The 25,472-nt window shown below is 41.5% G+C and overlaps 1 protein-coding gene and 1 long non-coding RNA gene across 2 annotated transcripts; both read right to left on the bottom strand.

The window, feature by feature from the left end:
- Window positions 1-314: 314 nt before the first annotated feature.
- LOC143414402 (uncharacterized) lies at window positions 315-3,634 on the bottom strand. The gene is made up of 3 exons (XR_013095032.1): window positions 3,186-3,634; window positions 2,782-3,099; window positions 315-544 (listed from the first exon to the last, which is right to left on the bottom strand). It is a non-coding gene; the product is annotated as an uncharacterized LOC143414402 (long non-coding RNA).
- A 1,831-nt stretch (window positions 3,635-5,465) lies between these two features.
- On the bottom strand, window positions 5,466-25,173 carry LOC101467249 (suppressor of tumorigenicity 14 protein). Its single transcript, XM_014407472.3, has 19 exons — window positions 24,824-25,173; window positions 21,843-21,990; window positions 19,413-19,543; window positions 18,774-18,844; window positions 18,308-18,501; window positions 17,404-17,439; window positions 17,024-17,252; window positions 16,438-16,574; window positions 15,652-15,749; window positions 14,930-15,030; window positions 12,723-12,856; window positions 12,534-12,638; window positions 12,303-12,410; window positions 11,439-11,552; window positions 11,174-11,299; window positions 10,919-11,090; window positions 9,645-9,916; window positions 8,792-8,928; window positions 5,466-8,045 (listed from the first exon to the last, which is right to left on the bottom strand). The coding sequence occupies exons 1-19, from the start codon at window positions 24,863-24,865 to the stop codon at window positions 7,884-7,886; spliced, it is 2,517 nt and encodes an 838-aa protein (XP_014262958.2). The 5' UTR covers window positions 24,866-25,173; the 3' UTR covers window positions 5,466-7,883.
- Window positions 25,174-25,472: the final 299 nt, after the last annotated feature.

Raw genomic sequence — 25,472 nt, 5'->3', positions numbered from 1 at the left:
GTGGAGGGAAAATCAAAAGTAGTTAAAAATGGCCAATTATACTTTTTCTAAAGTAACGCAATAGTTACTTTTCAAGTAATTGATTACTTTTAGAATATTGTAACTCACTAACTTTTTTGATGAAGTAACTAGTAAATATAATTAAATACTTTTTCAAAGTAACTTCCCCAACACTGGTAATTAGGAAGCAATTCTGCAACTTAGTGCAGATGAATATTAGCTGGTTCAGTCCCAACTGGTGGCAAATGAAAAGGTGTCTGATTTATGTAGCTCTGCATTTTCAAAGTTTTGTGTTCCAGGTGATGTGTGTTTATTTTTCGCACAGCTGTGGCAGATGGAGATACATCGTTCATTTATGTTTCTTTTAGTCTTACTGGCTTCTTTAATACAAATATGAAAAGCAGTGACGTACATTTAAAAAAACAAAATAACTGCTGTTAGTAAAAGACTGTGTGCAATAATTGTTCTTAATGTCTTTGCATTCATCTGGTCAGCCTTCTCAAATCTCCAGTAGCCTTTGTTCTGAGTCAGATGATTTACGGTGCTGAAAAAGAAAAGAAATATAGAGATTTCATTAGAAAGAAGGGTTTAGCTGTGAGCAAATGTGACTCAGCCAGCCCAAGACCTGTCCATCTAATCCAAAGTTCATTTAGTGTTTATGTTCAACCAGAATCTCACTTCAGAGATGCCAGCATCTGAACAGTCTCAAACCAGCAACATTCACTTGATTAATCAGCTGCTCTAACTTAAAACTACTTGCCTGTTATATCTGCCAACACATCCTTGCATATAGGCTAGAATCTGCTCCGGTTACAAGTCTTCAAATCAATAAATACTCGATTACTATTAGAACATGGGCCTTTTCAATTTGTAGAAACCAGGAAAATATGATGAACTAAAGTGAAAGAAACACGAGGAACTGCAACAGCTTAGATGAAAAAGTAAAAGCCTATGCAGCAGTGACCTCTACTGACTGCTACACAGATGCAAGTGTTTCAACCTTAGAAAAGTGATGGCAGAGATACTAGCCAGAGAAAATGTTCATTTAAGTCAATAAAAGTGTGCATTTTTAGTGCAGGGGTTTAAACAATCCCCAATTAAGAAAAAGATTTCCTGCTCAAACACAGATGGAGACACAAACCCCTCTGGATCTATGTCAGGAAGAGCATTCAGCGTAAAAACTCTGCCGCATAGAGAGTGGGGAGCTACCCCTTGTGTTGACCCCTTGTAAGCAGGAAGAAGTTAAAAGTAGCTTTATTTCAGTTTCTGGCAGCAGACGTCTCGGCACCGGTGCACCCAAACTGGTCCCACAATGTTTGGAGCATGAAGTTGTCCAAAATGTCTTGAAGCATTAAGAGTTGCTTTCACTGGAACTAAGCGGCCAGTGACGTATAATTTATTATAATTTATTTTATAATTTCTCTTCAGCAGTGACTTTCTTTACACCACTGCATTCAATGCTTTCCTTTGTGCTTGGTGATGTAAGGCTTGAATGCAGCTGCTTGGCTATGGAAACCCATTCCATGAAGTTCTCTATGTACTGTTATTGAGCTAATCTGAAGGTCTGTAGTGACTGATTCAGGAAGTTGGTGACCTCCAGAGAGTGAGAGTGATCCATTCTTTCGCAAACATTTAAAGAAGTAGTCTGCATGACTAGGTGTTTGATTTTACATCTATGGCCATGGAAGTTATTGGAACATCGGAATTTAGCAAATCGGATGGATGATGTATATATATATATTAGGGGTGCAACGATACACAAAATTCACGGTTCGGTTCGATACTTTGGTGTCACGGTTCGATATTTTTTCGATACAAAAAAAATGTTCATGCCTTTTTAATTTATCATTTATTAAAATTATAAATATATATTTTAACTCAAAAGTACAGTTTTTAAATTTAATGTTGCTGAAACAACAAAGTAATAAAAAAATAAATCTATCTGATGGAGAAATCTCTCATCTTTGGAAAAGAGAGTTTATTACAGAGAAATGGCTCTTTCCAAAATAAAAGCTATACTATCCGCTTCTTCTGGGCTATATTCTCAGCAGCATATTAAACATATCAGGTCCCCATAAGGAGAATCATGTGCTAACGGCTGTCTAAATGACTCGGCTAAAGTTTGTAGCATGCATGCTTGTTCTTTTTGTCTGCTTCCACTTGTCTTTGCACTAGGATGATGTCGGCGTAAATGTGCAGTCATATTCGTTGTGTTCCCACTAGTGCTGTCAGCGTTAATCTGAAATGACGTTAACGCCACAACACGGCAAATCTCAGTTAACGAGCTACCGCGGATCGCCCCGTGCGTGGGGCTGGACGGCCAACACGTTAACGAGCTAACTGCGCTAACACACTAGTTCCCACCCATGTCCATGACGCGCTTACCTTCAGGGTCATACGTCACATGAAGACCAAAATAGTTCCAAACGCCACATCTGACAGCATCGTCAGAAGGAAAGTTGATAAAATAAATTACAAAATTTTGTATTGTTCGATACATATGCGTACCGAACCGAAAGCACTGTATCGAACGGTTCAATATCGATACGAGTATCGTTGCACCCCTAATATATCTATATATTTCTCTGCTATTTCTCTGATTCCAATGATGTTTCTGCGATAAAATTTCATCAAAAGTATGGATTACTGCATTGAGAATCCTGTAACCACTTACTAACTCAGATTTCGGGAGGAAGGTTTATAAAATGCCAAACACTTATACACCACTTTGCGTTTAATCATTTGTTTTGTCGTGTAAAAAGTGAACTAAAGTGCGTTTACCTGAAATTGTACTGTTCCGACCTCCTCCAGTTCAAATGGTGAGTTCTCTTCCCTTTTAATCAGTTCTTCTGCAGCATTGAAACATTTTTCCCATTGTCCTTCCTCAATCATTGTCTTCAGGAAATCAGTCAGCTTTTCTTTGGCCTTTTTCCTTAAAAGGTCTTTCCGCACCAAGCCCTCCTCCTCCAAAATCAGTTTGTAATAGGTTTTTCTTCTGTCAAAGCAACTTGATATTTTTTTACAGCATTTTCTCCAGTTAATTAATGATATCAGTGCTGTTGCTCCATTGACAAACATGAGCAAAAAGTAGCCAACTCTCTGAAAAAGAAACACAAAATGCATTCATATTGTTGTGTTAATATGACAGGTTCAAACATATGAAACAGGAAGAAAATACCACTAACCCTGGACTCGTTGTTCAGCTCAGTGATGCGTAGTCGCTCCTCAATAGTGAGCTTCCACTTGTCTTTGCAGGGTAACTGTACCTCTTCTGTTCTGTTAGAGAGATGGCTCATACAGCAGACATACCAGTCTCCACTGAAAAACAGATATGCAGCCCACAGCACACTAACCAAAGATGCCTTTAAAAAGCGACGGAGAAACGAACCGCAAAACCTGCAGCATTTAGAGCCACATGTACCATCACATGTGAATCTAGAGACTCTCTGAAAGGAGTTGCTGGTCCACAGCATTAAGAGAAATATTATTATAGAAGGCAGAAACATGTAAATGCTGCAGTCAGACACTTGTGATTTGCAAGTGCATTCAAAGTTGCCGCTAAATAAAACAGAAATGGTAAAGATCACAATGATGACAATGTAGGTACGCCGTTTTCCCGAAGCAAGATTTGTGATTAAGGCCTCCATCTCTGATTCGATCTGCTGGTATCCTGCTTATACCCTCTGAAAATATACAGTACTAACAGGAAACCAAACACTTCCTGTTTTCAAAGTATGTGCACATATAAAACTGCAAACATCCTGATTATAAGACATTGTTTTGCACCTTTAGACAATCATAAACAGTTATGAGTTCTTCAAACAAAGTAAACCAGCACATTTTTATGTGACATAAATTTGTACCATGACTTCTCAACAGAGTTTGAAATTTGAGGCAGCAGAACCAGAGAGTGTGAAGCATTCAGTTTCATATAATTCATGATCTGCTCCAGTAAAGAGTCGATGTTTGCTGACAGTGCTGGAGGTAAACACGTTATTGTAATCACATTACATTTGTCTTTAACACCCGCATTCTGTTATTAATAGAATAACAATGAGACTTTTGCTACATACAGTGCACGGTTCAGCTGTGAATAATAAGAGAGAAGCAGAGATGATGACTCCCAGGGTGGAATGGTCAAATATCGGCTGGCTCCATAAATCACTACAGAATCCCATCTTGACATTTACACTAGAATAAACACACTTACAGCCTGGTCCAAAATGATTTTAATTTCAATTTCTCCCATTTGAATAATTGCATGTGGGATATGTGCCATTCATTTAGGTATTTTAAGGCTTAAAGTTAGCAGTGTGATTACTCGGATTATCAGACATAATATGGCTTGCTGTGGGGTACATACTATTCAAGAAATTTGTGCGATCCACCTTCTAGTTTTTCATACAAAATGTATTTGTTTGGACAGTTTTTAAGCTCCGTGTAACCCACACTGTCGGAGCATCAACCTTCACAAAAACCTGGAAGTCATGCACATTGTTACCCAAGTCAATTTTGTGCACTACATATATTTTTGATTTTCCCTTTGTTGTAACTTTTGCTGCTTCATGCATCGTACCAACCTTTGGGAAACAAGGAGTCGCAGGAAACAACATGACCCAAGGCGGCAAGGTCTCGCTGGCTTTGAGTCATCCATGGAAAAGGAGAGGGCATGAGTCACTCAGTGCTGTGTCTTTGTATTCACAGTCGCCTCAAAAGTTTTTTCTGGCCTGCAAAGCAGTTGAATACTTGGATACATGCGATGGTACATTGCCCTCTTCTACAGAGTTCATCGCTTTCTTAAAATGCTCCATACTTCTTCAAGTACCACTGCTTAAGCAGGGGTGTCAAACTCAATGGCACATTTTAGGTCGCGGGCCAAACAAGATAAACATTTATGGACATTTGGCCAGAGGGGCCGATGGCGCGATATGACAGCCTCGCTTCTGTCAGTCCGCCCCAGGGCAGCTGTGGCTACAACTGTGGTTTGCCTCCGCCAGTGTGTGAATGAATAGTGGAAAAGTGTTATATAAATGCAATTCATTATTATTGAATCCGTTCAGAAAAGATTTTAAGAAATCTCCCAGTCTATTCTATTCACTTCAATTTTATTCATATAGCACAAAACCCCAACCGCAATCGCCTCAGCATGCTTAAAATCTTTAATCCTGAGCCTTCAGCTGGTTTATATTTGTCAGGGAGTTTTCTCCAGTTTTCCATTTAGTGGACGACTTCTCACCTTGTACTCTTGGATACTTTAGTAGATGTCAGCAGCTTATAACTACCAGCTGAATTTGGCTTATATGTCCATTAAATTCCAGTAAACATTTAAGTTGATATGGTTTGGAACTGTGCATGGAAATAAGGTGAGCGTATTAATTTGCTTAACAACAGTGGGTGTGGTGTAGCTTTAAATTCATATTATATTTAACTATAAAGAAAAACAAAAGAGCCACATAGTATAAATATATATGTTCATTAAAGTTTTTATTGCATGATTATTGGCAGCTGTTTCCTAAAAGTAAACACTGACATGAACAATCCCCATGTGAGTTTATTACAGCTTAAAATTGAAAAAGAAAGAAAAAACATTATTCTTCAAAAGAAAAACAAATTTTTAGGCTGACAAAACAAGACCAACCACATTTTTTCTCTGTTCTTTATAAAACATCCATCCATCCATCTTCTTCCGCTTATCCGGGGCCGGGTCGCGGGGGCAGCAGCCCAATCAGAGAAGCCCAGACCTCCCTCTCCCCAGCCACTTCCTCTAGCTTATCCAGGGAAATACCAAGGCGTTCCCAGGCCAGCCGAGAGATATAATCTCTCCAGCATGTCGTGGGTCTGCCCTGGGGCCTCCTCTCGGTGGGACATGCTCGAACACCTCCAGGAGGCGGCCAGGAGGTGTCCTTGTCAGATGCCTGAACCACCTCAGCTGGCTCCTTTTGATGTGGAGGAACTTCTCTCCCTATCTCTAAGGGAGAGGCCAGCCACCCTTCGGAGGAAGCTCATTTCCACCGTTTGTATCCGCGATCTCGTCCTTTCGGTCACTACCCACAGCTCGTGACCATAGGTGAGGAACGTAGATCGACCGGTAAATTGAGAGCTTCGCTTTTACGCTCAGCTCTCTTTTCACCACGACGGACCGGTGCAGCGTCTGCATCACTGTGGCTGCAGCACCAATCCGTCTGTTGATCTCCGGCTCCCTTCTCCCATCACTTGCGAACAAACCCTGACATACTTGAACTCCTGCACTTGGGGCAGGAACTCATCCCCGATCTGGAGTGGGCACATCTGAGCATTTACATTGTGGAGTAATGCTGCTAAGTGATATTCTTTACTATCATCATTGTTATTGTTATTACTATTATTGTTATACTGAGATGTATATATACGCTGCATATATAAATACAGCCAGCAAAAGACACGTCACAGCAAAGAGTGTAAATACAAAAGATAAGACTGTGGCAAAATCAGCTTCTTTAGGGAAGTGCTGCTTAAAGAAAGACAACAAAGGCTTTAATTTTTAACAACCTTAAAAAACAACACAAACTTATAAAATGCCCCCAAAAATGACAAGTACAAAGGTTTTTAAAGGTAACTTCTACTATCTCACATTACTAACTGCTCTAATCTAGAGAAAAACAACATTTAAAATGAGAATTTTGGAGGTTTTGTTCTGTCAGCTCCTTTTCTGTTAAAGCTCACCTCTGATACACAAATACATCAGAGTTCCCAGAAAGCTGACTCTGGATGTAGCATTTTGTTTAGATCAAAGTTTTTAGATGAAAGTTTTTATCCCCTCATTCAAAATTTTGAATGCATTTATTTTTGCTGTGTTTTATCTTTCAAGTTTTCATCTGAATTCCAAACTTACAGCATTTTACTGCTTATTTGGAACATTTTTAAATTTATTCCTCAATTAAATGTTGTGTAGCTGCAATATAAACTCCACCTGTAGAAGAACCTCTTTATGTTCAAGATGTCGAAGCATTCGGACGTATATGCTCTAAACTGCACAGTTGGCATTGAGCACCTACAATTTTGTTATACATGTACAGTACAGTAAAGTGCTATTCTATTCTATTCTATTCTATTCTATTCCAGTGCCACCTCTCATTATATTTACTTCAAATGTTAATTTAAAAGTTAATTAACATTAACAGAGAACTTTTTCTCCCTAATAAATAAATTAGACTTCTAGATGAATTTGAAGAACTGGGTTAGCTAATGACAAAAAACCCTGAGCCCCCAAAGTAAACCTTTTATTATGAGATCATATTTCTGATTTGGCCTTACCTTCAAGCCTTTATCCTGTTCAACTAAATCAGTTAAATTTGTAATTCTGTTATAATTAAAATAGAAATCCTGAGCCTTGAAGATATTTGCAATTTGAATGTAAGTAAGCAATGAATATTCACAATATTCCATTATGAATATCCTATTAAGCCCCGAGAATATTTCAAGCACCATTTTTTACAAGCCAGCTCACCTTCACAAAGAACATATGTGGGACCAGGATGCATCACAAACTTCCACCACAATTTACCAAAAGCAGTGCAAATTAGCAGGGCACAGAAGAGCAGACCTGATGGGTGATTAATATCCTTACAAAAATAACATGGTGAAAGTGCAGCTTTTACACTCTGGAAACAACAAGGCAGTTCATATAAAAACAGGCAGTGGATGAGAATGGATATGTTCTGATGTAAGGGTAAAGTCCTGATAGGAACTCGCAATTCTCAACAAGACAGTTTATGTTGGATGTTGCAAAGTTTTGTGCATGTGCTGCAGAGAAAATACATGCAGAGCCGTTTTGGTGCTGCGCATTCCACAGTGAATCCAAGAGAAACACCCGTAATCCAGAGAACCTATGCACGTTCCTGTTCCTACACTCCACTATTTTCTTTTATCCAGTTGCGATATTTGGTAACTTGGGTATAGATGCCAGGTTTGTTCTTGCGAGCGCAGCCTTCGCCCCAGCTCGTCACACCAGCCAGGAAGACCCGCCCCTTGGTGCTGGTGAAAGACAGGGGTCCACCAGAGTCACCCTGAGAATCAGAGAGGAGAGAGATTATTTTCAGCTTGAAGGTTTTCTGTGAGTCCCAATAAGCATTAAAAAAGGACATATTAACCGATCCCCGATAACCGACATGATCCCCTTTTTTGGGACTTTTGGAAAAACACTCTGTGGACTGATGAGACATAAACTGAACTTTTTGTGTCCCATAACATCTGGCGTTAAAGTAACAGCATTTCAGAAAAGGAACATTATACCAGTACTTTTGGGTTTTGCAGGACAATGATCCAAGATAAACCAGCAAGTCCACCTCTGAATGTCTTAAGACAAACAAAGTGAAGACTGTGGAGTGGAGTAGTCAAAGTCCTGACATGAATCTGACTGACATGCTGTGGCGTGACCTTAGAAAGGCATTTCCTACTTGAAAACCCTCCAGTGTAGCTGAATTACCCCAATTCTGCAAAGATAAGAGAGCCAGGTTTCCTCCACAGCGCTGTAAATTACTTTGATTGCCATTAATTGCAAATGCTTGATTACAGCTGCTGCTGCCATGGGTGGCCCAACCAGTTACTAGGTTCACTGTTTCACACAGGGCCATGCAGGTTTGGATTTTCCCCTTAATAATTAACACCTTTATTTACAGACTGCATTTTGTGTGTTATCTTGTCTAATATTCAAATTCGTTTGATCTGAAACATTAAAGTGTGACAAACACAGAAATGTAGTTTATTTGTTTTAAATAAAACATCTGTCTATTACAAGCATTCGAGTTTGTACCTGGCAGGCGTCCACGCCTCCTTTGAGGACTCCAGCACACAGCATGTTGTCGGTCACCGGGTCTGTCAGGAGACTCTTGCACACTGTGCTGTTGATGATCCGGACTGCTGCCTTCTGCAGTACAGCCGCCCCGGAACCTGATAGACAGCAAAATTACTTCTAACAGCGCTCTGGTTCTTTGTCATGATCTGACTTTCAGATGCTTAAAGTTTGTTGTTTATTTTTTTGTTTTTTAGATCAGTCACCTCTTTTATTCATCTTATCCAGTTACCCAAAAACATTTTAACGGACACACTGTGCACCGTGCCATGTTAAATTTTCGGCTAACAGTTTTTAGGGTACAAAAATACTCTTATACCTGTAAAATGTAAAGTGGTGTATAAACACAGGGCAACTTGAGAAGCTCCCAGCAGTCCTATTGCAGTGAGGGAGAGTTTAGGCTCTCTCTCTAACTTTAAGTTTTGTCTAAAGGGAACGTTTTAAGCCTAATCTTAAAAGCAGAGAGTGTGTCTGCAAACTGAAAGGTCCGTGGAAGAGGGCCTGAAAAATGAAGGCTGTGCATCTCATTTTACATGTAAATATCGCACATTTGAACCAGCAGTCTGAGAGTGAAGTGCTGTGGTAGGGTGAATTTTATGTTGAGGAACATTGTTATCTTTACTATTAGGTCTTTCAGAACAATGCTTAGTGTTGAATCCACTGGCTGGCTGGGCAGACACATCTGTGGGATCAGTTAAGTTTGTTTGTGGGAACGTTTCATTGCAGACACATTTAAAAACTTCCACAACACTTCCAGTGTGGGATATTCGGACGTTTCAGACAAGCTGTGTTCTCGTCATTCTCATCATCTCACCTCCCTCCCTGGTAGCTCCCCAGCCAGTGATCCAAGCCTCTTCTCCTACTGGGAAGTCATGCGCGGGGGAGGGCAGGCAGATGGGCCAGATGTTCTGGTTGAGCGTGACGCTGTTGTCCAGTTCCATGAGAGTGATATCGTTATCGTAGGTCTCAAGGTCGTAGCCCGGGTGAACGATGATCCGCTTCACGCCCCGCTTCATGGTCCACTTGCTGGTCTGACTCTGCTCGTGAAGACCCAGAAGAGCCTCCCATTGGTTAGCCTGAGAGAATCTACATGAAAAAACAGCCAAGGAATTCTTTCAGTTCATTTATGTCATTTGTCTGATTTTACATTAAAAAGCACATACAAGTACATTAAAAAAAACAAAAAACTGTAAAATTTGTGGTACACAAAATTCAAAGCTAGAGCACCATTAGAAAGGATGTGACTTGTGTCTGGTTTTGGGAGGAGTAGTTAGAGATCAAATGAGCAGGATGTATAATATACAGGAAAAGACATTATTTTGTAGTTAGTGATACTGAAACAGCCGGTCTGTAATCATGCTTCTGTGATATATATGAAGTTATTGGGTTCTGAACTGCAAAGAAACAGTTGAGTGCATCTCATAGTTTTCCATCACTCTACACATGTCCCCCACTTATACCCATGCCTCTACAAAGTGTATGCAATCTAGTTGAAGGAGTGTCCTTTATTTCAACAGCGGTGAAAAAGTCACAGTGACTCAAATGTGGTGAACAGCACTGGTGGTGAGCAAAGATTGATTCAGTATCAGTAAGGCTCTCGTGTTTTCAGTGCACTCTAAGCTGACAGATGACGGCACAACCACAGTCCCAGTCGTTTCTACCTAAAGTTCATCTCTGACACAGTGTTCACAATCTAAACAGGGATTCACAGTACAAAGTGCCACGGATGATGAGTGCTCCACAGGCCGCTGGTCTTGCTGCTCACTTGTAATGACATATTCACACTTTGAAAGTCTGAATTCAGCCTCTAAGGACAAAATGTCTCTGTTATAGTTGGAGATTGAATTCTCATCAACGGTGATGCTTAACAGAGAATTTTGGTCTGAAACAAAAGCTGATGTCTGCACAAGTCTGACGTCCACATTAAAAATAGAGAGCACTCAGTGTAAGTGGTGAGAACAGGAGAGAGAGATGGGCAAAATTTAAATAAGGTTTTTGGTTTTTCTGAGGTCTGTTTCTGGAACTTTTTAATCACACTTCATATCAGTAAACACTCAGCCCCGTCATTTCAGATAGAGGAGCTCCTACTTGTCCTGAACGCAGTGGGCGGCGGTCAGCAGCCAGCGGTTGCTCAGCACAGAGGCTCCACACACATGTCCCATTCCCTTGAAGTGGAGGCTGACCTGCCAGGGCCACTCGCCCTCCCGAGATGCTTGTCCTCCCACGATGCGAGAGCTGCGGTACGGCCTTATCCCGCACTCTGAAAGCACACATATGTGCAGGCGTTACCGCCACTAAACTCCATACCACAACCATCTGTAGGCAAGTGTGTGGTTAACTTACCACAGTTATCCTCATCAGAGTCGTCGGTACAGTCCTGCACTCCATCACACTCTGGGTTCATTTTACTGATGCAGAGTTTGTTTTTGCATTGGAAGGTGAACTCTGAGCATGTCTGCAGCACCAAAGCTGAAAGACGAGAGACACGTGCAGTATCAGTGAGCAACTCTGACCCACAGGTATCCTTTACCTCAAAATGCTGTTTGATTAAAGATTTTCATGAAAACCATACATTTTCAGAAGTTCTTATTTGAACTTTACTTCTTACATTTTTCACATTTGGACTCATCAGACGCATCACCGCAGTCATCTTTTCCATTGCACTTCAAATTCTCTGCAATACAGCGGCCATTTTTGCAGGAAAACTGCCCTTTGCATGTTTCTGTAAAACAAGAGAAAAATCACTTATTTACTACCCTCCACTCGAGTGTTTAATTTGACCTGTTGCTATTTTAATTCCAGAGCTCTTTTAAAGGAGTCAGTTTCAACAAAGACAAACACAGGCTAGTCTTCCACCTTTCTTCCACATACACTGCCTCTGCATGTCAACAGATTCTTATGGAAATGTGATTGCACAACCCTCTGGTCTGATTTGCCTGCTGGGCTTCCTACATTCCTCAACAAAACTGGCTATACCGGCAGAACAACCTCTTGCATTATCTGCCACCTTGCATTTATAGTCCAGTTTTTATTACAGTACTGTTTATGCACATATTACTTTAAAATGTATGGAGAAAAGTGATAAAATTTGCCTGTTGCTTTGGTGAAGTTTCAACTAATTCTTTGTATCAGTACTTATTGAAAAAAGACATCTTTTTGGCTTTTATTATTTCCCTCAACTTGAATGTCTTTATACATTTTTTTAATGCAGACCCTCAGTTTATTCTCCTTTTTTTAATCTCCTCAGGTTTCTTCTGATTGGCTGCCCCTCCCAAATATAAAGGATTTGATTGGCAGGCAGGTGGGGCTAGTGCAAATGCAGTCAGACCTACTTATCTAACAAGAGCATATTTGGGATATCCTCTGTCACTGACAACACTGCCTGAGTTTTTAGTGCAATAAACTTTAAGCGATGTTTAAAATAAACATCAACTGCTGAAATAGCTCCAGTTTATTGTTTCGCTGCACTCACCACAGTTTTCTTCGTCCGTGTTGTCTCCACAGTCGTCCACCCCATCACACAGCCAAAATTTTGGTTTACAGTGACCATTTTTACACTGTATCTGAGACGCGTCACACTCTAATGAGGCACACAAAGAGAACCCAACATTGTTAGGGACAGAAAAGGTGAAAGACCATTTTCGATGTGCTCCTTTAATTTCATTCTTTTCAGACAGAAAGAAGTTTGACGGTTTGGACTCACTGCAGTTGATCTCATCGCTGTCATCTCCACAGTCGCCCCAGCCGTCACACCGCAGAGTGTTATTGATGCACAGGTTGTTGCTGCACGTGAACCTTCCTGGACAAGCTGATAGGACAAACATAATATTACCTCATTTGTTCGCCGGCTTCAGAGAACGCTACAGTCCTTAAATTAAGCATGTATCCTTACGATTGTTCGGGGTGAAGGCCTCGTACTCAGCAGTGAAGCCCTGATCAACGTAGGAGGAGTCCGACTTAAATGTAATGGTCATCTTGTTGCTGTTGATGGTGAACACTGGGCTCTTCAAGTCGCTGCCACACAGCCTATAACAAAAAAACACAAAACAATGTAACTAGGTTACATATTTTACACACACACACACACACACACACACAGAATTCTACTTTATTGTCATTGCACATGTCACAAGTATGAGGCAACAAATTGCAGTTTGCATCCATCCAGAAAGGGCTTTTGCAATAATATAGATATAATACAGGATATAGATCTATTATAGGTATGTTACACATATGAAGGTATGTTATGAAGATACTATAACTTTAAGTATGTACCGGCTGTAGCTGTAGTGAGTGTACAAGCTATGTACAGGTTATACATATGGTTAAACAGTTGTAAACAGTTATAAAACTGTAATTATTGTATTGGACAGTATGATTGTCTACACAGCATTTACAGTAGTACACTTATCTACTTTTTCTGTCATTCTCAGTCCGGTCCTTGTACCCGACCATTGGGACAAAATGTTTTGGTTTATTAAGCCACTCATTAATCATAAGTGACTAATCATGACTAACTCATCAACCATTCAAACATCAAGGCAACAAACTCATGCAGCAACATTACTGCAACAGTCAGTAAACATTTGGACAGAAATCAGAATAATCAGCAAGTATCCAAAGACCTCTGAAATGATCTTCAGGAAGCCTGGAGAACTATTCCTGAAGACGACTTCAAGAAATGATAAAAACACTTGCCCAAGAATAAAAAGTAGCCATTCCAGGTTTTTGCCTCATAGGCTACGTTCACACTGCAGGCGAAAGCGTGTCAAATCCGACTTTTTTGACCATACCCGATCATGGTGTGACATCGTGAACGGCACAAATCTGATTTTCAAATTCGACCTGGGTCACTTTCGTATGTGGTGCTGAATCCGATACATATCTGTCTAAGGAGTTTGGAAAGAAAAGCGTCTGGACTTCTTTAAGTTGCTTGAAGGCGTTTCACCTCTCATCCGAGAAGCTTCTTCAGTTCTAAGGTCAAATGGTGGAGAGTCCCAGATATAAACCTAGTGGGAGTGACCCCCCACAGAGGGACAAAAGGACCCCCTGATGATCCTCTAATCGCCTGAGCCAAGGTGTGAAAGCGAGTGTGGGTCCCAATCAGCCAGAGTTTCAGGTGAGTTCATTGTGAAACCTGGCCCCACCTTATCATGTGATTTCCTGAGGTCAGATGGCCCAGGATGTGAGTGGGCGTTAAGGCGTCTGGGGAGGGATCTCAAAACTGGATTATAGATGGCAGAGAGTTGGTGTCGTAAACCCCGCCTCTGTTCAAAGATGGTCGCTCACAGTGGACATAGATGCTTCTTTCACTCCTCTTTCAAACCATCTGTCCTCTCTGTCCAAAATGTGGACATTGGCATCCTCAAAAGAGTGACCTTTGACCTTTAGATGCAGATGGACTGCTGAGTCTTGTCCTGTGGAGGTGGTGTCGCATTAAATCCGTCTTTTACGTCACCGACACAAGACAGACACCAATTATCAGCACCTGAGAAGACATCGCGAACACTTCCTGGCCATCCAGTGAAATTGTTGCGAAGACAACGTTGGAGAAATGCGAACATTTTCTTTGTATATAATCTGCAGATTCTGACAGAAATCTGCAACTATCCTGTGAAGCACCGCTCCTCTAAAACAGCAATAATGATCATTATTAGGCCAAATGTAAATAACAAAATAACTTTATAACTTAAAGCAAAATTGGGAAACGTAAAATCCGAAACAAGTCTTTATATTAAGGGCCATCAGTCACACAATGCTGTTTTGGTCTGGGTCCAAACAGAGCGCGTTGTGTGTGACGTCTTCTTTTGAGCATGCGGAGCTCTCTGAGGGTTCACACTAGAGTGCGTTTGCTGTCACATTTTATTTGTAGTATGAAGAAGCAGACAAAAAATCAGATTTGATCAAAGAATCGGAATAGAGCACGAAGACCTGCAGTGTGAACCTAGCTATATACTGTATTTCCATGTATTTCACTTCAGCTATTTCCCATTCTTCAAGCTAAATATAAGGACATTGGTGGTAATGTAAGACCTTTTAACAGCACTGTATACTAAGAATAATCTTTCTTTAAAAGGCATAACACTGCTCGTTACTGACCTTTCACCATTGATCTCAACATAGTCATGGCCGCAACCTTCAGTTTTATTTCCCAGCGAGAACTTATTGAACAGAACCTTCAGAAATTTGTTGTTTGCAACCTGAAAAACAAAGTAAAAAACAAATGAAACAGGAGTGTAAAATATTTAAAACATGATCAACTAATAAAAATAAGTCCAATAAATAGATTTTCTGATTTGTGCTTTTAATAAATTTAAGCAATGATGGAAAAATGTCATTGTCGTCATCATCATCATCTATGGGGTTTATCTTTATAAATAATAATTATATTGTTTTGCTAAAGACTCAGTTGGTCAGTGTAAGAGAAAAGTTCGTTTGGTTCTAGGTCAGCTAACTGAAAAGTGTCATTTCAGTGGAGGGAATGAAATTCAGTTTGTGTTCAGGTTGGCAGTGAAGCATTTGCACCTGGAGGCAGAATTTAAAGTTGCATACAATCACTAAATGTCCTGCAAATTATTAATTAAACAATAATCAAGCCAAAATGCAAGAGTGCATAGAAAAATAAGTACACTCCTATTAAGAGAGTGAGTACTCGAGTAATTGAGCATCATCCAGAGTGAGCGCCTCTATAAAAACAGGTGTTTTGGCAGTTTGCTGGTCTTTGCTGGTTGTTCAGGTGTCTGTTACCATGAGTCTGCTGGAGTGCGGTCGTGGGAACAAATAGGATGCTGTGCAGAAGCCTCAGTAAAATGAAGGCTCACCTCGATGTTCCACACACATGTGGTGCGAGGAGGGTAGTTGGACGGGAAGAACGGTGAAGAGATGGAGCCTTTCTCTCCAGTCAGCGTGCCGCCACAGTCTGAGGGGCGCACAGTTCATACTGACATGTTAGATCATCTACAAAGACTTTAGCTGCAGAATTAATAAAGTTTATGCCGAGATAGCATCCTTTAGATCTGACCTTTAACACATCCATCCATCCATCCATTCATTTCCGCTTATCCTTTTCAGGGTCGCGGGGGGCGCTGGAGCCTATCCCAGCTGTCATAGGGCGAGAGGCGGGGTACACCCTGGACAGGTCGCCAGTCTGTCGCAGGGCCAACACATAGGGACAGACAACCATTCGCACATTCACACCTAGTGACAATTTGGATTATCCAATTAACCTATCCCCACAAGCTGCATGTCTTTGGACGGTGGGAGGAAGCCGGAGTACCCGGAGAGAACCCACGCAAACACGGGGAGAACATGCAAACTCCACACAGAAAGACCCCAGCCTGATGGTGGAATTGAACTCAGGACCTTCTTGCTGTGAGGCAACAGTGCTAACCACCGTGCCGCCTTTAACACAATTACTATTATTATTATGTACTGATTGAAAAATTATTACTGTAATCTCTGGGCTGGAAACATTAGGCAGTCTTAAGATTTCTGCTGCTGTTGCATTTTTTCCCAACACACATTTAAGTCACACATTTCAAGTCTTTCATGCCCTGTGGAAATATTTCACAAAGAGCTGACAGCTGTTCAGAAGACGTTTGATTTACTTAGTGTAGTCTGAGGAATCGGAGAGTAGTTTGCTCTGAAGCCGGGGAAGTTTTTCTCCTCATTAGTGACCAGCATCAGCAGCATGACGTTTCCAGAGGAGATGAAGGACAGCGGCTGGTGAGGGTATCCACACTGTCTGAGCGGACAAGGGAGAGACAGAAAGAAACCTTTAGTGCTCCTGGGGCCGGGTGCATAACGCATGTGTCGGCACAAAAACGTTTTAATGCCTTTTCCCCAACACAAACTGGTGTTGTACGAGGCATGCCCTCTCCCTCCTCTGCGTATGCCTGACATGTCCCTCTGATTTCCTCATTCCGTATCCTGTCCAATTATGGTCACTCTGAAACAACTAAATATATATCTCCATATCTTTACATTCGTTCCATAGTCTCTGCCAATTTTTTAACCTGAGCCAGTGTTTCAGGGTAAACAATATTCAGGAACCCGGTTACTTTAGTCTGAACATCCCTTTGTGTTAAAAATGAGCAGCTATTAAAACACAGAATAAGAATATCAGCCTGTTTTGTCTTGTTTTCTCTGAGATAGCTGACACTTTAAATTCTAGGAAGAGATCGTTTGTCTCACTCTGTCATAGCGCGTTTCTCTATGGGGACGAGCGAGTCGTAGATTTTGATGAAGTCTCGCTGACAGTCGTCCTCCAGGATCAAGTCATCAAAGTCGAGCTGGATTCGGTGTTGCGGGTCTGCCCGAAACTTCCACTGCAGGTAGGCGTTTGAAGGGTACGGAGAGTTTGGAAATCCCGGAGACTCAACGTGCCCGGAGTTTTCGATGTGGATGTCGATGCTTTTCCTCTCTGAAAATATGACGAGAAGAACATGTTTTGGATGAAGTATACCAGTTGTGAAACAAGCAACTTTAATTTTTTTGGAACATTTTAACAAGTCAAACTTTACATAGAGAATTACAGAAAAAAAAGAAGTTCCCACCACGAAACTGGTTTATACCTGAAAGCTTGGTTTTGGTCAAGCGTGGATCTATAGCTGTAAACACAAAGATAAATGTGTTAGTAAACCACATATATCAGTTCCTCGTTACTAATTAAAACAACAATAATCATTTTTGCGTTTTTGATTAAACTTTACTCGATGTTTTTAACAAAACCTTGGAGGAAGAATTCAGAGCAGATGTAGCGTCAATATTTGAGAACAGACGTATCGTAGCGGGACGTCTTGATGTCTCACTGTCGTCATTGGAAACAAAAGCTTACTGCTTAGTTTTGCTGTACAAGCAGCAGTGCTGCAGTTTTTTGATCATTTGTGAATCGCAGTGAGACACAAGTAAGCTCCTGTCTGTCACCAAATGTTATAGTTATGATTATACATATACACCAGGACTATGACTCTTACTACATATAACTATATATCCTCCAAGGGTTTATGCAGTTTCACCACTTTAGGAATCTATTCGCTCCTCAGTCTTTAACAGTGTCCAGCATCATGTTTGTATGAGACAAAGAAGCTTCTAGAAGATGTTTCCCCATAAGAAAAGATAAGAGCTGAGTTGAAGAATCCATTAACCATTAGAAGAAGAACCATTCATCGTTAAAATGTCTGCATGTAAGTTAAATATACTTTTTAAATTAATTTAATAAATTTTTTTTTTAATTAATTAACTAATTTTTCCAAGAGTTGTCAAAGACAGCACAGTGCTCCAGGTTTAAAGGGTCATATCAGAGCGTAGATTTTACTTTTCAGTGCAGGCAGATGAAGAACAGACATATGGAGAACAGCTGGTGGTTAAGTGCCCATAGTGAATACAAAGCTAATAATAATTTGATGTAAAAAAAAAAGCTTGAAAATTGTTTTGGATGAACAACCTTGTAGAAAACTAATCTGTGAGCCGTCAAACCTTGTGTCACGATGTCGTTGACACTCAGGGCGTCTGTGGGTTTCAGCAGGAATCGTCCTTTTCCGCCCTCCTGACTTCCTGCTGGAGGCTGCATAGAGTCGATGGCTTCATCCAGCGAGGCTTGCTGGGGTGGGGGGACATCAAACTCTGATTCGTAATAAGCCACAATGGTGTTCGGCCCTCTGTCGCCCTCACTGCACAACAGGACACACAGAGGATTTGTACAGGCTTCATTCAGTGCAACAGAGAAGCAACTGCGCATTACAGCTATGTACCAATCAGCCGCCTCAATACAACAATCAGATTAGTACTGTGTAGGTCCATTTGCTCTCTGAACTATCAGAGCGTGGACTGCACTTATTGCCTTTATTTCTGACCCCTTAAAAGATCTTCATTGATATTCACTTTTCCCGTCACTGGTGATATTGTTGTGGCTGGCTGGTACACGCTGTCTCTTTCACAGTACCTGAAGGCCTGAACGGACGAATGGTTGAAGTATCTGTCCAGCAATGAGTTTTTGGAGTACATCAGTTTGAGCTGAAGAGAAAAAGGTCACATTATGGCACCTATTACCTTTATGGCCTCAACAAATAGAGAAACACGTGACAGAGGAAGACACAGAGCAGAAGTGGTTAGAAGTAACATCAAGGTTACAACTCAGACTCGCAGCACACAATCATGTAGTGACGCAGAGTGTGCTGTAATGGATTTTGGGGAAGTAGGTCCTATTAAAAGGCCTGAAAAGATTAGTCTCACTGGAAGTGTAGGAGTGCTATCACCTCTGCCTACTGATAGTGCTGATAGTTGTTGGAGGGTTCTATGTTAGAAATTTGTGTTTCTAAGTTGAGGGTGTAATGGATGCTGGTGAATGAAGACAGCTGCACTCCAAGATACCAATTACACACACACACACACACACACACACACACACACACACACACACACACACACACACCACTATACATGCATCTATATTTCAGATTGTTCTTGTATGTCTTCTAAATATTTATTTCTATCACAGAGCAAACCTGAAGGTCTCATGATGAATGTATAACACCGCATATATGGAAAATTCCCATGATGCTTTGGAACTGTCAGGTCTCACCTGTTTGCAGACCTGAGCAGCCAGGTTAGTGAACTCAGAACTGCCAGGCTCCTCATACTGTGGCAGGAATTGCTTGTTGTTGATTTCCATGGAGCCGATATAAATTCTCTTCATTTTCACATGCTGGGGCTCTGAAGACACACAGAGATGTTTCCAATATCTTTATACACAACATTCTGATCACAACTGTATATAATTGTTATGACAATTTTATGGGTGAGTTTCCCTTGTGGACTGGACCTCTCTCTCTTACAGGACAAATAACACTGCTACAGTCGTGAGAGGAAAGCTGGGGTAGTTTCTTCACTCATTAGTGAGACGTCCTGGCTTTGCCGAGGGTATTTTTATAGTGACAAACTCTTCTTTCCAATAAATGAAGATCTTCTAAATTAGCGAGACACCATTTCCTCTCCATTATCTGCATCAAGCTGTGTAATTGAGATTTATATCAGGGAGTCAATTATTCTGAATTTGAAGCTTTTGTTTTCATAGGAGCCACAGTATCCAGAGTCATACGCAGCGAGGATGTAACACTATTAATGAGATAATCCAGTCCAGGTAGCTGCTCTGTTTCAATTAGACCTTATACCTGCCAGACAAGGTGTGTCCTAGGATGCTTAAGGCGTGTGCTGCTGAACTTGGGGAGCCGCTACAACGAGTCTTCAACCTCAGTCTGCGACTGGGGAGAGTGCCCGCCCTATGGAAGACATCCTGCATCGTCCCGGTCCCCAAAAAGAACCGGCCCAATGAGCTGAATGACTTCCGACCGGTGGCACTGACGTCACATCTTATGAAGACTCTAGAGCGGCTCTTCCTCAACTTCCTCCGACCACAGGTACAACATGCCCAGGACCCACTACAGTTTGCATACAAGGTGGGTGTCGGAGTGGAGGATGCCATCCTGTACCTCCTACACAGAGCCCACTCACACCTGGATGGGGGAAAAGGCACGGTCAGGATACTGTTTCTTGACTTTTCCAGTGCCTTTAATACCATCCGGCCCTGTATGCTTCAGGAAAAACTGAACAGGATGGAGGTGGACCCCTGCCTGGTGGCTTGGATCTCCGACTACCTCACCGACAGACCACAGTACGTCAGGCTGAAGGACATCACGTCTGACACTGTGGTCAGCAGCACAGGAGCACCACAGGGAACTGTGCTGTCCCATCTTCTCTTCACCCTGTGCACCTCTGACTTCTGCTACAACTCTGAATTATGCCATATTCAGAAGTTTGCAGATGACACGGCCATCATGGGGTGTATCTGGGATGATCAGGAAGAGGAGTACAGAAGTCTGGTGAGGAACTTTGTCGCATGGAGTCACACAAACCACCTGCAACTCAACACCTCAAAGACCAAGGAACTGGTTGTGGACTTCGGGAGGTCCAGAGAAGGTCCACTGCCGGTTCAGATAGAGGGGGAGGAGGTGGAGGTGGTCAACAAGTACAAGTACCTCGGGCTGTGGGTGGACAATAAACTGGACTGGTCATGCAACACAGAGCACCTGTATAAAAAAGCCCAAAGCCGACTGTACTTCCTCAGGAGGCTGAGGTCTTTTAACATCTGCAGGAAGCTCCTGAGGATGTTTTACCAGTCGGTGGTTGCTGGAGTACTTTTCTATGCTGTGGTGTGCTGGGGGAGCAGCACAGCAAAGAAGGACTCATGCAGGCTGGAGAAACTGATCAGGAAGGCTAGCTCTGTGGTCGGCATGAAGCTGGACACTCTGGTGACAGTGGCAGAGAAAAGGACATTAAAGAAACTGATGGACATTATGGACAATGCTGGGCATCCTCTGCACACGGCCATAAACAATCAGAAGAGTCTGTTCAGTGACAGGTTGCTTCTCCCAAAGACAAGAACTAACAGACTTAAAAACTCCTTTGTCCCACACGCCATCAGACTGTTTAACTCCTCTCTGGAGGGGAGAGGGAGGGGAAACAGGAGGACAAAGGAGGGGGGAACAACTAAGCTGTAGTGCCTCTTCACCTCACTGTGCAATACCTTGTGCAATACTTTTGTAAATAGTCAACGGTGCAATAGACTCAATACTTGAAATGTGCAATTCACTTGTATTTTTATTTTTTATTCCTATTTATTCTATTTATCCCCTTCGTATATTTTATTTATATTTGTCTCTGTATTTATATATGTGTGTGTGTGTGTGTGTGTGTGTGTGTGTGTATATATATATATATATATATATATATATATATATATAACAATTCTGTAACTGTAACTTCGGTCGTTGCTGTGCTTTTTTTTGGAAGTTGAATTTCCCAGAGGAACCCACCCGAGGGATTAATAAAGTTCTATCTTATCTTCTCTCTCTTATCTTATATCCTGTCTGACATCAAGGCGCTCAGATATGTATTTTCAAATCCAACCCCCAGCATCAGGTTAGCTGAATGTAGTTTGATGAAGTCAGCTTACGGCAAAACAGCCCGACCAGCAATGCAATCACAGCCAGAACACCAATCACCAAGGCGACTCCTATCCCTGCCCCCTTCTTGTTGCATGACTTCTTCTCCACGTCCTTGGGATCTGGAGCCTGCAGAAATGCTTCCTCAACGTCATTGTCCTGCATACAGAGATAGTTGGAGAAGACAAAGTTTATCAATTGGTTCAGGACTGTACAAAATCTCAAAGTGGCCTCAACATTTTTGTTTTGTTCAAGGCCAAAGTTTGTTTTTTATCTTTGTTTTTTTGTGTGTGTTTTTTTACACAGTCTGGCGTGCAACGTTATCAGGTAGGAATAGCAGGTTAGTAGACAGCAGACTGTGGGCTATTTACTCGACTGCAGTATTGGATGGTGTTTTCCAGTGACAGCAGCACAGCGCTCGGTCTAAATTCAACAGTCCCCCAGCTTTTTGAAGATGCTGCTGTTCAGCATGTTTGTATTCACTACAGACTCTATATAAAAATGTAGAAGACTCACTGTGAGATTTGAAGCCTGAACCAGCAGTTTGCAGTTTTTAAGGATTAAAATGTCCAAATTGGACCACAGAGTGGACTCCTAACTTAATGGGAAACATAGTGACCTGAGTAAGTTATTATATCCATGTCACAGCCTGACTGAGAATCCAGCCATCTTCTTTTGCTCATCCTTATTCCGGGCAGCTGGAGCCCATCCCAGCTCTTACACCCTTGACTGGTCCATTAACAATAGTCAGTAAAAGGCACCAAGCAAAATGGAGTGCTCCATCTGATCCCTAATTTCAAGTATTAAAGTTAACAAAAAGAGGAGTTATAAAAACAGCTATTATGACAACTAGAAAACTAGCCCCACAGGGTAAACCAGATTTTGTATAACAGATGTAAACGTGTTTATTTCTGTTGTATAGTTGTGCTCTTTAATACGGGAGTCTGTGGCGACTGACTTAGTATTTTGGCACCTGGTTCAACTGTGCTTCCTGTTTGCAGGTTAGTGACAGATACATAAGTTCATCCAAGTTCATCTCATGTAAATTTGACTTCTGTCAACTTGGTGTTTTTTTTTTCACAGGTTTTGTGTTTGTACAGCCACAGCTTTTCAGATTACTTTTCAAAACTGCCTGTTTTGTTCAACAAACATGTTTGATGCACATTTTACACAAAACTACAAAAAAGAGAAACTTGAGGCAGCACTTGCATATGTACCTCCATTCCTTCCCATCAGTCTTAAGCAAATATGCATACATTAACTTTTTCCTCCCCTCATGTCACTGCTGACATTTTGAAAATAAAATGATCCAGCAGTGTGAATGGGAGAAAACATCTAGAACTATTAACTAGTGCTACAACAAAGTGGAGTCAGAATATACAGTGAGCACAGCAGACTGTAAGCACCAGGGACATCGCCCCAACCTGATACTTTAGTTCAAAGTTGATGATAAATTTGTGAAAAGGTGTTGCCTTCAGTTTTTAGTTGTACTTATGACTGTAAAGGCAGCAAATGAGGACACAGTGTGTTTTCCAATGCACTGTAAACCTGTTCAGCTGTGTCAAGCAGGGTGTTGCTGCACAGGAATGTCTCTATGACTGTTATGAAATGCCAGCATGTTGTATCCTGGACACACCATTAGATCTCTAATGCAGTGCTTTAAAGAGCTGGTTGGTGCCTCATTATAGGGTGTGACATAAATGCTCTCCCTTCAAACAATCCAAAAAGTCATTTGTCTCAAAGGCAAAATTGTGTGAAGCAACTATGCAACTAGCAACTGTGAACTAACCCTTCCACAAACCCTGACATAATGTGCACATCTAACCACAATGTGTGATTAACATTAATCTCTTTAATAAACTAGATATTACACGCTTACATAGAAGATCCAGAATGACTGACCAAACAAACACTGTTTGTCTTCAGAAGATAGAATTGATATCAGTATAGTTTTGCGCAGCTTTTCTACCAGGTTCTTGAATGAGCTCCAGCTCTATTCTGGATTTTTGAAGCCATTTGGTAAAGAGGTTAAGGTCAGTATTACTTTACTAATTAGTTACTACTTTCATGGGGGAAAATACTTTGTGAGCCTTATTTTTTTAATGTTACAACTGGCAAAGGGCAAGAAATAACCAATCTAGTCCAAATACTAATCACTCCACTGACGTCCACACACCTGCAGAAACACTGGTGGTGAGATAAGAGTTGTAAGGTTGCACACCCTGACGGTGCACACCCTGGACCGGGTGCCTAACAGTGGGGTTGTTTGTGCCCAGGTCACTGATCACAGGGGACCTTCAACTGTGTCCACAGATTATTTACTGACAGGTGTGGAGGAGGTGAAACCATCTACATTCTTTCGATGCCTGAGCAGTGTTTAGTCTACTTCTGGTTTCACATTAACAAACATACAAACACATTTACAGTGAAACTGTATAATGTTGCCACATTAATCAGGCACTGGAACATAACTGCTTTTGGGGTGGAAATTTGAGATTGATTGCTTCAATCCATCTCCATGTCGGTTTCTCAAGTTAAATGTTTGATCAGAAAATGTTAATCAGCTCATTATCATATAAAACACCAGAAATCAGAAAAGAACAAACGCTGATGTCGTTTCCAGCTCTTTGATTATTAAAACTGAACCAGGCGCCGTTCTGTCATTTAAACAACTAATCAATAAAACCAAAATCCACCCTCAAAGAGTGAAAATATGCAGGTTCAATGCCAGAGGCGCGCCAGGTTTCAGTGGAGTTCAACAGAAACCAGTGCTCACATTACTCGAACAGATCGCACTTAAACTAATAAAACCCGCAGTGTGACGTGGGAACAGGTTCAGCCTATGTTGTAAAGCTAATCCAGAAATCCTTCTGCACATTGTGCATATCAGTACGTTCATAATTCCGATATAAATCAATCATATTTATGTTTTTTAAAACCTGTTCCTGGTGTGACGTCACTGAGAAGTTACCATAACAGGTGTTGGACTTACCCGTTTGGGACGGAACTTTTGTCCTGAATCCAGGGAATCCATTAGTCCCTTTGACTTTTTCTTTTCTTTCGTTTTTTTCCCTCTTTTGTCGCTTATCGATTTTTGTCCAACACTAAAATCGCAGCGCGGTCATGGCGGCGACAGGTGAGCAGCGGCAGGTCTCTCTCTCTCTCTCTCCCTCTCTCTCTCGCTCTCTCTTCCCAGCTGAGCAGAAACGTAAACAGCTGTCTTCTTCTTCTTCTTCTTTGGATTTTTGTCTTTTTCTGACAGGTTAGTTAAAGATGCTGTAGCCTGGCCAGAGTCGGTGGTGTTTCTGGGTCGGTGTCAGAGCGGGTTCTACAGCGAGAATGAGGAAACAGGGCAGGGCGGAGATCAATGGGGGGGCCAGAGAGGAGGAGACTGTGTGCTGCGGGTGGAGCACACACCTGTTACTTCATCTACAGACTTCCCATCAGCCGCGGCTAAACTCATCAGCGTATGCACCTCGTATCTGGCTTCATTGCAGTTTTGACATAGTATTTATTTTATTTTATTCTATTCTATTGTTTTTGTTATTTTATGCTGCTCTTAACTTTGTGCCGTCCGCTTTCTGCCGTGACCAAGCACATTTCACAGTTGTGGGACTAATAAAGGTTTATCTTATCTTATC

The sequence above is a fragment of the Maylandia zebra genome, linkage group LG20 (assembly GCF_041146795.1).
Source record: "Maylandia zebra isolate NMK-2024a linkage group LG20, Mzebra_GT3a, whole genome shotgun sequence".
Lineage (NCBI taxonomy): Eukaryota > Metazoa > Chordata > Actinopteri > Cichliformes > Cichlidae > Maylandia > Maylandia zebra.
This window is presented reverse-complemented; position numbering and strand designations above follow the sequence as displayed.